Source organism: Eschrichtius robustus, chromosome 12 (assembly GCF_028021215.1).
Source record: "Eschrichtius robustus isolate mEscRob2 chromosome 12, mEscRob2.pri, whole genome shotgun sequence".
Lineage (NCBI taxonomy): Eukaryota > Metazoa > Chordata > Mammalia > Artiodactyla > Eschrichtiidae > Eschrichtius > Eschrichtius robustus.
The window spans coordinates 32,446,728-32,464,735 of NC_090835.1; the positions used below are offsets into that span (position 1 = coordinate 32,446,728).

The 18,008-nt window shown below is 42.6% G+C and overlaps 1 protein-coding gene across 2 annotated transcripts in view; it reads left to right on the forward strand.

Moving 5' to 3' along the window:
* Positions 1-18,008, forward strand: part of ARHGEF3 (Rho guanine nucleotide exchange factor 3) — a 310,194-nt gene that overhangs the window by 95,673 nt on the left and 196,513 nt on the right. The window contains exons 1-2 of one of the 2 annotated variants that reach the window (XM_068557959.1): positions 9,441-9,525; positions 9,826-9,892. The exons of the other annotated variant lie outside the window; for it this stretch is intronic. Coding sequence (XP_068414060.1) covers positions 9,857-9,892 — 36 coding nt within the window. The 5' untranslated portion in view covers positions 9,441-9,525; positions 9,826-9,856. Of the gene's footprint in view, positions 1-9,440; positions 9,526-9,825; positions 9,893-18,008 lie in introns of those variants that run through there. 2 annotated transcript variants of the gene reach the window in all.

An 18,008-nucleotide genomic window follows, 5' to 3' on the forward strand; every position in this document is an offset into this window, starting at 1 on the left:
ATACTGTTGACCACAGAACTCCTGAGGGCAAGCATTCATTCTTCAGCTATTTAATAAGATCCACGGGACTTCTCTGGTGGCACAGTGGTTAGGACTCTGAGCTCCCAATGCGGGGGGCCCAGGTTCGATCTCTGGTCAGGGAACTAGATCCCACATGCATGCCACAAATAAGAGTTCACATGCTGCAACCAAGGAGCTGGCGAGCCGCAACTAAGGAGCCCTCAAGCCGCAACTAAGGAGCACACCTGCTGCAACTAAGGAGCATGCCTGCCGCAACCAAGACCCGGCGCAACCAGATAAATAAAATAAATATAAATAAGATCCTACTAAGTGCAGGGAGTGTAGAGACAGCAGTGAATCCAAATCACATAGTCCCTGGTCTTCCAGCTCATCACCCAGAAGGAGGATAACTCTTAAAGTGCACCTTTTGTGTACCAGGCACTAAGAGCTTTACGTATGTTTGAAATTCCCTGGCGGTCCAGTGGTTAAAGCTCTGTACTTCCACTACAGGGAGCACGGGTTTGATCCCTGGTTGGGGAACTAAGATCCCGCATGCCGCATGCCACGGCCAAAAAAAAAAAAAAAAAAAAGAGCTTTACATATGTTAACTCACTTAATCCTCACAACAGCAGCGCTATAGGGGAATCCTGTTATTACCTCCACTTTACAGAAGGGGGAAGTAGGAACAGAGAGGTTAAGTCACTTGTCCAGTGTCACACAGCTGGTGAATGGCAGAGCTGGCTCCAGCATCTGTGCTCTTAACCAATGTGCCCAACTGCCCCTTTATGGCACCACCTGAGAATCCCTGAAATTTACCAATGGGAGTTCTTCTGGAAGATTGTACCTGTGAAAAGTCCTAAAGATAAAAGCTTTGCAGGAAACTCAAGTGTAAAAAGAAACACAGCAGAATGGCTTGTGAGATGGGAGCAGAAGATGGAACGGGTGTTGCCGCAGAATATCTGAGCACAGAGACCTGGCTGGGGGTGGAGAGTGGGAGGAAGCACAGAAAGCCAGAGGCTGTGGGAATTTTTATCATTGTTGAATGATTCACGTAAATATGTGTCTCAGAAACAGGGACTTGTAGGGCTGATTTCTCACAGTACTGATAAAACTTCACATCTAAGCCATTTTTTGTCAATTCTTAAGCTGCACAGAATGCTCTCCTGGCTTCTATTTACATAATTCCCCTTTCTGGAATAGTTAATAGCATTTTACTTTGCATTATTATTTCATGAGAATTTTTTCCATGAGATATATATCTTTTATTTTGCCTGAAAATATCTTTACTTTACCCTCACTTTTTAAAAAATTGTGGTAAACTACACATAACATAGTATTTACGATTTTAAGTGTATAATAATTCAATGGCATTAAGTACATTCACAATGTTGTGCATCCATCACCATTGTCTAATTCCAGAACCTTTTTTATCACCCCAAAGGAAACTATGTACCCATTAAATAGTCATTCCCCATTCGCTCTCTTCCCCTAGCCCCTGGCCACCACTCGTCCACTTTCTGTCTCTATGGATTTGCCTGTTCTGGGTGTTTCATGTAAATGGAATCATACAGTATGTGGCCTTTTGTGTCTGGCTTCTTTCACTTTGCATAATGTTTTCAAGGTTGTTGCATGCTGTAGCATGTATCAGTACTTTATTCTTTTTTGTGGTTGAATAATATTCCATTTTATGCATATATCACATTTTGTTTATCCATTTCGATTCATCATTTGATGAAATTTTATACCTTTTCAATATGGTTACTAGAGGATCAGCTAGGGAACTACAAATATAATAATTTCATGGGTTTAAAAAAATCAATCTCTTTTTTTAGTTAATTTTGGAATTAGTTTGGTTAGAGCAGTTCTCCATTATTTAGCAACAGATCATAGACATTTGTTTGGGATATGCTCCATTTGGGGAAGAATTTCATTTGTTGCTCCATTCCAGTAGCGATGTGACCTGAAGATCATCTCCACTGGTTTTTCTAGAGACTACGTCTCTAAAGCCTTTGTGAAATATTTTGCTCTTTTGAATGTTTTTGAGTTCAGATGGATACAAAAATCTTTTTGGAGAATGTCTCACTTTTCATGTGGGTCTCAACTTACACATTTTGGTCACTAACTGCTGAGAGAGAGCGGTGGATTTTCAAAGTCTGAGGCTCTTTGAAACTGCAGGCTCTGTTTTTCTGTAACTGTGCTGTCCACGGTAGACACATGCCACCTGTCACTGCTGAGAACTTGAAACACTGCTAGTGCCAATTAAGGTGTGCTGCAAGGGTGAAATACTCAGTGGATTTTGAAGACTTAGTACAAAAAAATGTAAAATATCTCTAATTCTTTTTTCTGTTGATTACATGTTGAACTGATAATAACATCTGTATATATTGGGCTAAGTAAACTATATTATTAAAATTAAATGGGACTTCCCTCGTGGTGCAGTGGTTAAGAATCCGCCTGCCAATGCAGGGGACGTGGGTTTGAGCCCTGGTCCGGGAAGATCCCACACGCCGTGGAGCAACTAAGCCCATGTGCCACAACTACTGGGCCTGTGCTCTAGAGCTTGCGAGCCACAACTGCTGAGCCCACATGCCACAACTACTGAATCCCGTGCACCCTAGAGCCCGTGCGCCGCAACTACTGAGCCCACACTGCAACTACTGAAGCCCGCGCGCTCTAGGGCCTGCGTGCCGCAACTACTGAGCCTGCATGCCGCAACTTCTGTAGCCCGTGTGCCTAGAGCCTGTGCTCCGCAACAAGAGAAGCCACCACAATGAGAAGCCTGTGCACCGCAACGAAGAGTAGCCCCCGCTCGCCGCAACTAGAGAAAGCCCGCGTGCAGCAATGAGGACCCAACGCAGCCAAAAAATAAAAATAAAAAATAAATTTAAAAAAAATTTAAAAAAACAAACAAAAAAATAAAGTTAAACTTACCTGCCTTTTTTCTTACCATTTTAATGTGACTCATAGAAATTTTAAATTACATACGTTGCTCACGTGCTATTTCTATTGAACAGTGAACACTGTTCTAAAAATAACTGGCAGATGGGTGGAAAATGAAAGAGAAATCTGAACAGACTTGACCTCTGTGCCTTCAGCATCTTGAAAGTGCCCCATGAGAGAGGCTGCCGTGGGTCTGGATGGCTCCAGGAGCCGCCCGGGTCTCTGCCTTCACTCTGGACCCCCTCGGCTGTCTTCTCTTTTCTCTAGCCAGACAGATCTTTCTAAAGGCAAATCTCATCATGTCACTCCCCACTTTATAACTTCAGTAGAGCCCCATTACCCCCAACCCCAGCCTTTAAGCCTCTGCCCTGGCCACCTGTTCAGCCTCATCTCATGCCTCTTTACCTCCTTCCCCGCCTGTCAAGTCCTTGTTATAAACATTATTATAATTTCCATTTTATGCACAATATGTTTCCATAGTAATGATTTAAAAATACATAATGTAAAAGATAATGTCCATATTTATGCTCCCTACCCCCCACCCCGGCTACGTAATCAGTTACCGTCAACAGTTGGGCGTGTGCTCTTCCAGGGACCTCACTCTGCACACACACAGCTGATTCTGTACGTGCATGTGTGCGCGCACGCATTTGTGTGTGTGTGTGTGTGAACCTAAATGAGTTTACATGTTGTGTCTTATTTCACATGCTGAATTTTAAGGTCTCTGCTGGTGAGGATGTTAGTATACCTCATTATTTTTAATGGATGTCTGGTATTTTATTGTATAGCTTTGCCATGATTTATTCCTGTTTATTACTGTTTTTAGTTATAAAATATTTCACCCACATAGCAAAATATCAGCTATTATAATATTCACCTCTGTACCCCCCCCCATATAGATTTAATAAACAGTAACATTGTGCCCTATTGGCTTCAGAATTTTTATGTGAATAAATGAAACATTCCAGGCAGAGATTCTCTCCCCTCTCCATCCCCAGAGAGAAGCTCTCTTCTGCAGTTGATACAGCCTCTTTATTTTACATTTTTACTACATGTGGCTATAAGCAGAGTGATATTTTGTGCATTCCTATATAGTATCATATCATATGCATATCTCCTGCAACTTGGATTTTCATTCTTTTTTCTTCCTTTTTTTTGAAGATTTTTCATTAATATGTAGTTCTATGTGGTCTTCCATTGTTAAGAATGAATATAGCTTCATTTAATCCATTTCCTTATTTACAGACATTTCAGTTGTCATACTTTAATTCCAATTGTTCAAATGTGTCGTCTCTCCTTTACTTCTTAACTCTGGACTCTTTTCATCTTCTATGGAACAGTCTGTATAAGATTGGAATGATCTGTTGTTTTGAAGGTTTTGTAGAATTCATTAGCAAAACTGTCCGGCCTGGTGCTTTCTTTCTTTCTTTTTTTTAATTAGTTATTGAGCTTTTTAGGTTTTCTATTTCTCCTTGAGATATTTTTGATAAGCTATGTATTTTGAAGGAATATATGCAGTTTGTTTAAGTTTTCAAATGTAATGGCATCAAGTCACTGATAGCATTCTTTTGTCATTGACTTGATGTTGTGTCTGTAGTTCCGTGCCTCCATCTGTAATAGTATTTATCAGTGTTCTCCCCACCCCCTTTTAACTTGATCAGCTTTACCAGTTTTGTCTATTTGGTTAATCTTTTCAAAGATAAGTTTTTTTACCTCCTGCACTTTGAGCATGCTTTTCCTGTGGCCTGGCCTACAGTTCCTTTTTCTCATCACCTGGCTGAGTCTTTCTTCTGGCTCCTCAATCCTTGATTGAGCCACTTTGGCACTCCCCATGACCACTCTTTTTTTAAAAAAACACTTACCATGTTGTAATCTCTCTCTGTCTCTCTCAATTTTTGGTCTGGCTGCTCTTCTGCAAGCTCCATGAAAGCAGGAACTAGATCTGTTTTGTTCACCACTGTCTCTGTAACGTGTGGCACTGTGCCTGGTGTACAGTAAGTGCTCAATAAATATTGGTGAAGAAATTAATGTGTGAGCCCATTATACATAAAGAGGTACAGACCCATTCTCCAAGGGATGAGGGCTCTCTTTCCAGGTGCGTTCTCAATGGGACTGTTGCAAAAAGGAAGCAACTACTGCCAGCTGAGCATTCTGAGGTTCTGTGATTCTTTTTTCCCAGTATTTATCAGGAAGTAAAGAGCTGGACTTGCAGTCATGGCATGAGTAGAATGAAGCTGACATGACTCATTGAGCCACAGAAACATGGTACCGAGTGGTGCCTTTGTACTTTCATTTAAGAGAGAGACAAGCCAAAGTGATGAGACTTCCATTCTGCAAACTATCTCTTTCCAGTGAGCTTCTCCAGGAAGAATTGGGTCTTTACCTGGCTAAACACCTGCCAGTCAATCCTTGATTATGTACCAGAAACAGAAACTAAAACAACATTTAAGCAAAGGAAACCACCATATCTTAAGTGGTCCAACCAGAATAAAAATAACTGGCATTAATTTCTCCTATAAAGTGTAGCTGTTTGGTTTTCCTAGTAATACTACAGTTGTCTTCATGAAGAAAGAGAGAGAGGTAAAACAAAAGAAAAGAAATCCAAGGAAAGTTTTTTAGCAAGATGCTCTGGGTTGACAATTAAGATATTAAAATATTTACAACATATAAAACATGCTGACAAAGGTAGTAATCTTTGAAAAGGAAAAGGGGGGCAGGAAATGAGAAAGGGAAGGCGGGGCTCTTTTCAGGGTTACATCATGTTCATATTTAGGGCTATGTTGTTGTCACCTAACAAAATATTCATAGCACCTTAAAACCTTTGTTTTATTTTACTTATATGTTTTCCAGTCTGTAAGAATTAGATGTATATTTCATTGTCTCTCCAACATGAGCCTTGCCAATGATAATTATAAGTAATATCCCCTTTACTGGTTTAAAGAAGGCATTTTCTCAATAATAATAACAGCTAATTTGAGCAGCTATTAAGGGCCAGACTCTCTGCCAAACATTTGTATAGTACGTTATTATTTTTTTAATCAACCATCTTTTATTCCTTTTTACTTTTTTTATGGTACATTAATGTTTCAATTTTGTAAAAAAAGATTATTCTCCCCACTTTCCAGATGAGAAAATGGAGGCTCAAGGGGAGTAAAAAGTAGGTAGCCTGGTTGAAGTCCTCCAGCAAGAAAGGGAGGGAGGCACTCTGGGTGCCCCAAGTCGGTTCCACCCCGAACACCAGACTCTTAGCCCCCACGGTGCAGGCAGCAGACGCAACCTGAAACCCACACTCCTGGGAGATGCTGTGGAAATGGTCATCAACCCTCTTCTCAAGGCGCTGGGAGAGAGTCACACTTGTTTTCACGTGGTGGGAAAATACATCCTGTTGTTAACCCACTGAGCTTGTTCTCTCTGATTCCAGCCACACACACACCTGAGTCGGAGATCATTCCCTAAACGCACCTTGAATCCTGACTTTTCACGCTTACTGTGGGCATTTCTCCATTTCTACTGTGAGCTCTCCCGAGGGTGGAGAGTTTATAACTTTTCTTTTCAACCTTTCCGAAGGTTGTAACCTCCTTCCAGTCAAGGATCTGTGCCTCCTGTCTCGGCAGTTTCTCTCCTGCTGCTTGCCCAGCCCTGGCTCCCATCAGCTCCCCCGTGGAGGTGGAGCTGGATGATGACCAGTGAGCGTTGCCCTTCTGACATCTGGGGATGGGCTGTGCTTCCCAACCACGTGTGTACACACCGTGCACAGACCTGGCTCACTTAGGGGCCTGAGGACTGGACACACTATAGATAACTCCTCCCAGCCCTGTCAGGAAGTCCAACTGCATATCTTTGTGTCTGAGAAACCTGTAGAACCAAGTGCCATTTTCTCCCTTGGACTTTTGCTGACAGTGCAAAGAAGTTGCTTCTAAAACAGAAGAAATATACCCAGGACTGATTGCCCCTCCTGTGATGAGGACCTGGCCTTCACAGGCTTCTGAGATGCTGTCCTTTATGCTGCCAGTTTCCCTCACAGGCTACCTGAAGGAGTCTTCTCAGGAGGGTGCATTTTACTCCCTGGAGCTGTCCTTCAAAACCACATGGGTGGTAGTGTTTGGCTGGGGAGGACTTATGATGCCAGATTAGATAGTTAAAAGGAACTCCAGCCAACGTGAATGATCTGGAAGCCTGGCAGGTGGTGGAACGCAGGGGTGGGGGAAGCACCAGTTAGAGACAGCCGTCTTCTAGATAGGTTTCCTGGCAGTTTCCCCTGCCAAGGGGGGTGCGACCGAGTTGCCCAAGAGTGCCCTGGATTGACAGACTTGCTCTGATGCTTTTTCTTTGCCTGTGAGGCCTCTTAGTGTGAGGCCCTGCTAAACTGGTGCCCCCCCACAGGGAACCCCCAGGCTGCATTCTTCCACATGCATGGAAGCCCTGTTTGGTGGGGCTTCTCTCTATTTGAGAGGGGCTACATCCCCTGAATCTGGAGTCAGACATATCTGGGTATGAATCCCACCTTAGACACCTACCAGCTGTGTGACTTCTGGCATCTGGTTTAACCTCTCTGAGCCTCGGTTTAACCCATCTGTAAAATAGGGTAATGATAATATCCCCATTATACCATAATATTATATGAAAACATATTATGATATAACGTTATTTATTTAAATGTATGTAATGCCATACATATAAATATATAAAATATGATAATGTATAACACCATTATAATGCTACCTATATATCATGTATTAACGTTAGAGTATAGCTAACATAATAACCCATCTAATTGTTATTCTCAGACTTAGATTATGTAGGCAGAGTACTTAGAACAGTCCCTGGCACATCATGTAACTCAGTCCCTGTTAATTATTGTGATTTTCATTTTCTGTGGCCTGCAACATACAAAACAGGGGCACATTGACTAGGAATGTTCTGGTACATGTTGTTGCTTCGGAAGCAATGAAGCTCATCAAATAATTCGGAGAGCAAAGCCCAATTATAACCTTGGAGGGGAGGGAGCGGTATCCAGGGAGAAGTATTGTTGAATTCTAAGTTTTGCTTTTTTTTTTTAAGGGAGAAATGTCTTTTCAGAAGAGCTTAGACCAACATGTTACTTAATAAGAGAAGAGTATTAAATCTAAATAACCACCCACGTTTTCTCTGTTTGTCTTGAGAAGTTATTAGCCTGGGTTTTTATTGTACATGTGGGTGAGGAGGAGGAGTAGGCAGAAGAAGGGGGTTGGGTATAAAGACACATCAGCAGGAGGGAGTTCCCCTCTGTTTTGGTGAGTTGTCCCAGCTCTGCTGTGTCAATCCTGTGTCCCTGATTGAAGGCTGTCCTTGGAGCCAGGATTTGGAGGGGGGAGGAGGGGAGGAGGGTGGGCAGGTTGGGGGGGCTGGGCACCATGCTGACATCTGTTGAGAACTTAGCAGTGACAGCACTGGAGTTAGAACCCTCATCTCATCTTGACTCTGTGTACAGGGTATTATTTCCCGTTTTGCACATAGGAATATGAAAGCTCCAGAGCTTAAGCCTCGGGCTCAGGGTCACACAGCTAATAAAACACCATGGGGTGTGAGATCAGACACCTGAGACCAGAATCCTGATTTCACCTGTGTGGTGATAGTTGAGTCACTTAATATCCTTAGGTGTCTGTTTTCTTATCTGTTAAATGGGTACAACAGTGAACCTCAGTTCCCAGTGGAGAGTCAATGAGATTAACTACATAAAGTATTAGCATATGCTGTTTTAAATACTCAATACCTGTCAGCTGCTGCTATTATTATAACTATGTTGTATTTTGTTTATTTATCTCTTATGCCTGGTAGAGTCAGTCCAGATTTTTATCAGGGCTGACACTGCAAAGCCTGTGCAGTGGTCACTACAAGCATCCTGCCTTGCATTCCTGCTGATTGTGGCAGGGAGGTCAAAGAAAAGGTGTGAGTATCATGTTAAAAAACCAGCACCACCACCCTTTGGCACATCAGTGACTAAAACCTCAGGGCAAGTGCAAGGTGGACCTTTTTCAGGGATGTTTTTCGGTGAAGTGGTACTTCAAGCAAACATGACATTTGAATATCCATATTGACAGGCATAGCATTTTGGGGAGGAGTAATTTACCACTCCATAACAACATTGTAAGAGGTAACCTTGTGGGTATGTTGGCAGCTACAAAATTGGATTCACTTTACAAGACAGAAGTAAGGTGTTCCTGGTGTGTCTGGAGCTGCCCAGCCCCCTTGCTGCATCTTTCCTTTTCTGTACCGTTTACCTGCCGCTTGTGCAGATCCGACTTGAAGCTGCCTCCATCACATCTAAGGCGGTTGATTCGTGGGGAGAGATTAATAGGTGAGGAAGCCAGTTCTAACTTGTTAGGCAGCGGCTGCATGTCCTGTCAGTCATCCCTTTAAAAGTTTGGAGCTCCAGTGTGGCCTGAGTCGAGGTGCAGGAACTCCCCAGCAAGTGAGCAACAAGGGAGGGTTCCAGGCTCTGCCGAAGCTACAGACATCACCTGATGGCATCCCTTTGGGAACTGCTTGTGTGTGAGAAATAAAGATCAAGATTGGAGTTTGGTCTGGCTTTTTGATCTCATCCAGGTTGAATTTTAGATTTTCTTTTAGTTTTTTCTTTTATCTTTTAATTTTTGACTTTTTTTAAGGGACTCTGGAGCTTTCCTCCTGGGGGCCTGGGAAGGAGTTTGCAGTGAGTTTGGCTGCTAAAGATTGCAGAGCTGTAGAAAACAATAGCTGCCTCACCTGCCTGGACCATTTCTCCAAGCATCTCTCTTTTTGACAAAGCTACATCTGAAATTGGTGATTTCCTCTGAAGAGCTAACCAATGAATAATGAATGCATCGTCTTTTTTTTTTTTTTTTTTTTTTTTTTGTCCTCTTCCAGGCCTAAACGGCAGCGGCAAAACAACTTTCCCATGTTTCCGACTCCTAAAGCCTGGAATTTCAGAGGGGTAAGTGTTTTCCCTGGACAGTCCCAGCCATTATATGTCCTGTTTCGGATGCTCCAGAGAGGACACTGCCGAGGTTGGCTTTACTAATCAAAGTCTCCACCAAGCTTCTGTGCTTTACCACTTGGGGAAGTCATGTTTGCATCAGTGCTTGTGGTTTAATTAAAAAAATCTAAGTGGCTCGCTAAGCACCCATTGATGTTGCTTGCCCTGTAGGTCTTGGGTTACTGGAAGCATCTTGTGAAGAAGCCAAGAGATGTCAAGGTTGATGAAGTGGGCATTGTGGCTGTTTTGGGGGAACAAAAAGGGAACCGGGGCACAGTGAAGGAAAAAGAAATCAGAAATGTACAGTCTATTCATACGTAGATTTATGACTTTGCAGGAACTTTACTTTACAAAAGGAGAGGTCTGTAAGCTTTAAACAGACTCTAAAGGGAATCAGAATTCTCCCAATCACAAAGCCGTAGACCCTTAGAGGTGTAGGAAGGGTCAGATTTAACCTCCCCTTGATGCAGAGTTCTCTTCCTTTATGTGATTATGATAATAATAATAGTCAAACTGTATGGAGGCCCTTCTGTGTGTTAAAATGAATTCTAGCTCTGACTTCAGGAACAAGACCCTTGCCTGTGTAGAGAATGCTCTGAGCTCTGTTTCACCGGCAGGCCTTTGCATGTGTTGTTCCTTCTGCCCAGAACACTGTTCCCTGCTGCCCAGCACTACACTCCTACACACACTGCACTGGCCCACCCACTTTACCCATTGGGTCTAAGCCTTGACATCACCTTCTGTGGGAATGCATCGTGTCTGCCTCCTGAATCTGACCTAGAGGCACCTCCTATGGACCCCTGTACTTTTTTCTCATTGTTAAGATTGTTACTTAACACGTAGTGAAATTTAAGATTGGAAGCCCCAAACATCAGAGACCTTATAACTCTCTCTTGTTCCCTGCAATATCCCTGGGCCTAGCACAGTGCCTGGCACATACATGCTTAATTAATTTGAATGAATAAATGGAATGAATGAATGAATAAAAAAATCTCTTAGGGGCTTCCCTGGTGTTGCAGTGGTTAAGAATCCGCCTGCCAATGCAGGGGACACGGGTTCGAGCCCTGGTCCGGGAAGATCCCACGTGCCACAGAGCCACTAAGCCTGTGTGCCACAACTACTGAGCCTGCGCTCTAGAGCCTGCAAGCCACAACTACTGAGCCTGTGTGCCACAACTACTGAAGCCTGCGTGCCTAGATCCCATGCTCCGCAACAAGAGGAGCCACCGCAATGACAAGCCTGTGCACTGCAACAAAGAGTAGCCCCCGCTCGCCACAACCAGGAAAAGCCCGCACACAGCAACGAAGACCCAACGCAGACAAAAATTCAAAAATTTTTAAAAATTAAAAAAAAAACTCTTACATCTATCAGACACAAAATTCAATTCAGATTATGTTTCAAGTTCAAGTCTTTAGTGTTTTCAGCACTGTTTTTACTGGTTTGATTCATCTTTAATATCCTACGTACATCTCAGTCATTTTCCTCAGATGTCTTTTTAAAAATATAGATCCTGGCTCTCTTTTAGCTAAGTTTCAGTATGCTTTTCACTGCGTACAAAGAGAAATGTGTTGACACGTATCCATAAATGGATAAGATCCCCATTTCTCAAAGTATGTTCAGTTGCATGATCATAACCATTAAGTGAAAGAAACTTGTGTGGTCAAATAAACTTGGGACACCCTGAGAGCACCAAATTAAATATGTTCACCACTGCAGGACTTCTCAGAGCCTTTGATGGGTTGATGTGCGTAGAGACTACGTGAAGGAGACCTGATGGGATTTTGTTTGGAGCATTTCCCAAAGTCATTGGCCATAAACCCTTTGTTGACAAAACAGTTTATACACACTTTGGAACAGTTGATGTTTGAAGCTGATTTTGAACTACAGAGAAATTGAACCTTCTGTGAGCAATTGGCTGTTTTGAAGGTGTTTATTTTCTCTCCCTCTCTACCCTCTTTTCAATGTTCCCCACCCTTCCTTCTGATTCAACAGTAGTCACTAGTCTAGGGTTGGGGTACATCTAGAGTTTGCCCTGAGTTTGCCTGGGACTGTCCTGGTTTTAGCACTGAAAGTCCCATGTCTTGGGAAACTTCAGTCCCGGGCAAGCTGGGACAATTGATTACCCTACCTATGGCTGTGAGACCTCTTAAACTGTTTGTCCTTGAAAAATATTTTATGAACTTTTAAGCACAAGTCTGGGTTATAGAACTTGCTGCTGAAAAGGAACTTGTTAGATGCACACTTGGTTTAAGGGACCCTCTGTCAGTTGTAGCCTTGCAGGGGTAACATTTAACATTAGTAATTTGCTGCAGGGGAACAAACAAACAAAGTGCCCCTGGCTAATTGCAACCAAAGAGATGACAGAATCTAATGCTTTGTTGACTTCAGTTTCCTATCAGCCCTCAAATTCTTAGCCAGCTCATAAGATTTTCCCAAATGGTTAGAAGGGTCAAAGTGACTAGAGTCTGTTAGGTAGTTAGGCCAGTTGTTGTGTTGATCTTGGTCTCTTGTCTTTGCTTTGATTCTTCCGGCCCCTGTAGCTTCTTGGTAAAGTTAGACAAACTGACCTCAAGATACACCAGAGGGAGATGGTTCAGGGCCTGGTCAATTGCCAGATTCCTCTGTGGCCAAATCATCTCTGTGTCACTTGGAGCGTAATCCTCCATGACATGGTGGGGGAGGAAGGAAACCCAACTAAGTGGAAACACCCTCACTCCCAGCCAGGACACGCTCTGTAACCATCACTATGGTAATTGGAACTGAAGACAAGAAGCACCCAGAATGCCAGGAGGAGGACATTGGAGGTATTCTCTAGCTGATACATTTTCTATAATGAAATGTGACTCTCGGGCCTGCTAGACTGAACTGTGCAGGCTGTTCTAGGGCAAGGCACGCATTCTGTGAACTCTTCCTTTTCTTCTTTATTTGGAAAGGAAGGTTTTCGAATCTCTGTGCTAGCAAATTTCCCATGTTTATATACATGGCAGAGGAAACCATCAGAAGCATTTGCAATTCCATTCCTCTTTAGCTTGTAAAGAAGAAGCATCCTGTGTTAGTTCACCCAGGTCCTGGACATTTGGGGGGTTTGGGGGTGGGAGTGGGGAGAAGAGGTGATTAGAAATGGGTTGGAAAAGGCAAGAGGAGAAGGAACCACATGGCTCTAGATGAGAAGTGAAGAGGGAGACACATGAGAGCCAAGGAGGGAGCCGGGGACAGGGCACAAGGGGAGCGAAGGGAGTGGTCAGTGTCTTAAGGAGTAGACATTCTGGGAAAACACAGATGTTTCAAAAAAATTTTAAGGAAAGTCTTGCTGAATGAATGTATTGTAACCCCCTCCTCATCCTCCCTGGAAACATTCACTGCAGATCTGCATGACTTCTCAAGGCATTAGGAGTTGCATTTGTGGTTTTCCTTTTTTTTGGCTGGGGTTTTTGTCTGCAGAGAGTCTCGGGAAGGGCTGGAGACACTTGGATGACACATCCTTTCTACCTACCGAGCGGTTCAGTCCTCTCATGAGTTGACGTTGTTAGTTGTCGGTTGTGTCCTTTGGTTCTCATGCTCGTCTAAGGAGACAGAGGCCCTGGCTGTTACCAACCCTATGGGACGTCCCCACCCTCCCGGGCAAGGGGTGGTGCTGTGCCATCTCTCATCAGACCATGGGTGCTACAGAGATGTTCATGGAGAGAAGCCAAGAGGATGGTTTTGGTTGGGACAGTTTTGGTGGGAACATCATGAGTGAAACCAGAACAGGATGGGGAGAATAAGAAAGCAGGACCCTCAGAGAGGTGGGACCCTGGGAGGTGTCTTGCTCTGAGACATCTCTTCTGGATCTGGTTGGGGGAGTGCTGAGCTCAGAATTTCCACCGTTCCTTGTGAAAATATTTGCTACAGCTCCTCCAGTAAGCTGAGAAAGAAGGTCACAGAGACAGACTCAGGGAGGAAACTCACCCTAGAAATGTGAAAATCTCTGGACCACAACACCTGCCATTGCCTGTAGTTAACTTAAAAATGTGTAACAAGACCTACCACGTGTGAGGCATTGTTTTAGGTGCCAAATCTGAGATTTGAATTTTAAATATCAACCAAATTTCAGGGCCATGCTGGTCTTGTCTCTTTCTCCAGTGCCTGGTCTTTACTCTTGCCTAAACCATTTGGTAAGAAATTTCTAAACTCTGGGGCTTTGGAAGGGACTTTGAACATTGTAGCCCTAACTTTTTAATTTTCAGGTGAGAAAAATAAGGTTTAGTGTATTAGTCAGGACTCTTCTGACTACAAGTGATAGAAACTCAATCAAAACAAGCTCAAGTAGAAAGGGGAATTGATTGGTTCATTTGACTGAGGGAAACTGATGGGTAGGCTTCAGGTACCACTGTATCCAGGTATACTCTTTCAGCTTTGTCACTCTTGGGGTTTTGGTCTTGTCTTTTCCTACTGCACATGGACTTTTTTGGAGGGAGGGGATAACCACAAACAGCCATACTTTTCCAGAGGAAAGAGAGAAGTTTATGCTTCCAGAATCCAGATGTGAAATCCAGCGTAGGACTCTTATTGACCTGGTTCCAGTCACATAGCTATACTTTGGCCAGTCACATAGCTAAACCTTGGCCAATCACTGTGGTCAAGAGTATTGGACAGGCCTTGTTCACATGCTCCTCTAAGGGAGCTGGGTGGACAGTATTTCGTGATTGGCAGTTCCACTAGAGCCACTGGAAGTGGGGAAGGGTCATTTGCTCCAAGGAACAGTTTGTTGTTGTTTTTCTTTCTTTCTTTCTTTTTTTTTAATGTTAATAAGCATTTATTCAATCATAAAGACACAAAATTGAATAAGACACAGTCTTGATCTTGTGAACCTTAACATCTAGTAGATGTGTATGTAAACAGATTATTTTGTCATTGCAAAGTGTCAGAGTAGGAGGCATATGACAGAGCTGCTTAACAGAGGTTAAAAACAAAAGGTCCCTAAACATGATAGTAGACACCTGTATTTTCAAATGACCCCGCCTGGTTATATGGCATGGGTAACACGAGTGCCATCCGTGCCTGCAGCCTCTGGCACCCTTGTCAGGTGAGTAGGGAATCCCTCTTAGTGGGGTGTCCAGATATTTGGGGGATCAGTGGGTGCTTGAAATTTAGTGCAGGGTTTGGGAAGCACATCACATTTTTTAGGGCAAAGGTCCTCATTTTTTAGCCACTTTCAGAGTTCTATGATCCATGTACCTATGGATACAGTTCTGATGGTAGAAAGTAGTTATGTATATGAGACATCTGTAAAAAGATTGATTTGAAAGCCTTTCAAAGCCTGTTGAGGCTTATTCATCCTGCTGGGGCCGAAAATGGCTCTTATTGGCCTTTGAAAGGGACACTTCTCACATAGGCTGACCCGCTATCAGCCCACCACATCCAGCCTGCCCCAAATCCTTCCTGCATGGACATTTGGCCTTCTCTCCCACACCCCAAGCATCTATAGTTCCCTGCCCAGCCTTCTCTCTATGCACTTTTTTGGTACATATTCCTATCATTCCTGGCACAGTTAATGCTATTTTAAATACTAACCTCCTGCTCCAAGGAAGAGTTTGGTACTGTCACCAAAGGAAGTCCAGTTCCTAGACAGACAGGAAATAATGCTGACCGCTGTGAGGGTCAAGCCAAGAGATCAGGAGCAGAACCACGTCTTCAGACAATAGGTCCTGTGCCTGCTCCAGGCTGTCCGACCCATCCCAGGCCCCGTATTTGGAAGGAAGTTGCATTCCGAAGTGCAGCCGAATGTTTCTTGATGATCAGGCTGAAATGCTTTGAAATTCACAACTCATTAGAGTGACAGAGTCTCTAATACTCAACACACACCTGGCCCGGTCATTGTTTACTGTGGCCTCACCTCTCTTTTGCAAAAGAAGGTGGAATGGCTTTCTCTTCTCTCACAGCCTCCGTTTGTACATTTACCTACATTATTTAACATCAGCTCCAAGCAAGGCTGTGGCAGTCCTGCATGGTAGATAGTATCTGTTCCATTTCGAAGATGAGGAAACTGAGACCACATCTGCTCACTTGCCTAAAATCACAGCCATAGCAAGTGGCAGAGCCAGCATTTAAACCTGGGACAGTCTGTCCCCAGGCCGTTGAAGCCTACTGCCTCTTTAAAACAAGGCTGATGACACGTACTTTGTCTTCAAAGGAGGTAAGACATGACCAACTTCTTAAAAGTGCTAGAAACAAGGGACAATTCTATGGTAAACTTTTCATCACCCAAAATCCCTTTTAATTCCCTTGTACTCCCTTGGACTGTATTTTTTATTTTCATTTTTTGATTGAAGTATAGTTGATTTACAATACTGTGTTAGTTTCAGGTGTACAGCAAAATGATTCAGTTATATATATATATTTTTCAGATTATTTTCCATTATAGGTTATTGCAAGGTACTGAATATAATTCCCTGTGCTATACATTAAATCCTTGTTGCTTATCTATTTTATGTAGAGTAGTGAGTATCTGTTAATCCCATATTCCTAATTTATCCCTCCCCACCTCTTTCCCCTTTGGTACCCATACTTTGTTTTCTATGTCTGAGTCTATTTCTGTTTTGAATATAGATTCATTTGTATTATTTTTTAGATTCCACATATAAGTGATATCATATAATATATATCTTTCTCTGTCTGATTTACTTCACTAAGTACAATATTCTCTAGGTCCATCCATATTGCTGCAAATCCAATACTTCATTCTTTTTAATGGCTGAGTAATATTCCTGTGTGTGTGTGCGTGTGTGTGTGTGTGTGTGTGAATATATATATATATTTTTCTTTTCAAATTAGAGTTTTTGTCTTTTCTGGATGTATACCCAGGAGTGGAGTTGCTGGATCATATGGTAGCTCTATTTTTTGTTTTTTAAGGAACCTCTATACTGTTTTTCATAGTGGCTACACCAGTTTACATTCCCATCAACAGTGTAGGAAGAAGGTTCCCTTTTCTCCATACCCTCTCCAGCATTTATTATTTGTGGATTTTTTGATGATAGCCATTCTGACCGGTGTGAGGTGATACCTCATTGTGGTTTTGATTTGTATTTCTCTAATGTTTAGCATCTTTTCACGTGCCTGTTGGCCATCTGTATGTCTTCTTTGGAGAAATGTCTATTCATGTCTTCTGGCTTTTTTTTTTTTTTTTTTTTTTGGCCACTCGGCGTGTGGGATCTTAGTTCCCTGACCAGGGATCAGACCCACGCCCCCTGCATTGGAAGTGCGGAGTCTTAACCACTGGACCGCCAGGGAAGTCCCTTCTGCCCTTTTTTTGATTGGGTTGTTTGTTTTTTCGATATTGAGTTTTATGAGCTGCTTGTATATTTTTGAAATTAAGCTCTTGTTAGTCGCATCATTTGCAAATATTTTCTCCCATTCCATAGGTAGTCTTTTTGTTTTGTTGATGGTTTCCTTTGCTGTGCAAAAGTTTATAAGTTTGCTATGTCCCATTTGTTTATTTTTGCTTTCATTTCTATTGCCTTGGGAAACTGAGCTAAGAAAGTATTGCTACGATTTATATTAGAGAATGTTTTGCCTATGTTCTCTTCTAGGAGTTTTATGGTATCATGTCTTATATTTAGGTCTTCAACCCATTTTGTGTTTATAATAGATGCCTTTTTGATGTGAGGTATCCCTTCAAAAGGAAAAACTGTCTCTCATTTCTGCTTAGTCTTCTTGTCTCATTTCCCTTCAGGCAGTGGAGAAGCCAGCCTGTGAGAGATACTGACACCTGTGAGGAAAAGCCCATGTCATTCTCAGTCTGCTGACACCAGAAATATGCCAGGCACATTGAAGCTCATTTTTAGATTCAAAAGCAGTTTCTTTTTTTAGTCATATGTGAGGTCTGTGGGGACATACAGTGCCTTGCATACCAGCTGTGCAAATTTTGCGCTTTTGAGGCAGAATTTTTAGATGCCTTTGTTTATTTTATGCAGTTGTCAACTCAATTATTCTCTTTTTGTTCTAGATTTATACAAGGTAAAAGATGCTTTTGACTGTGATCTTTTAGGTTAATTAAGAGATCTTGTTGCAAGTGATAGAAATTCAACTCAAATTA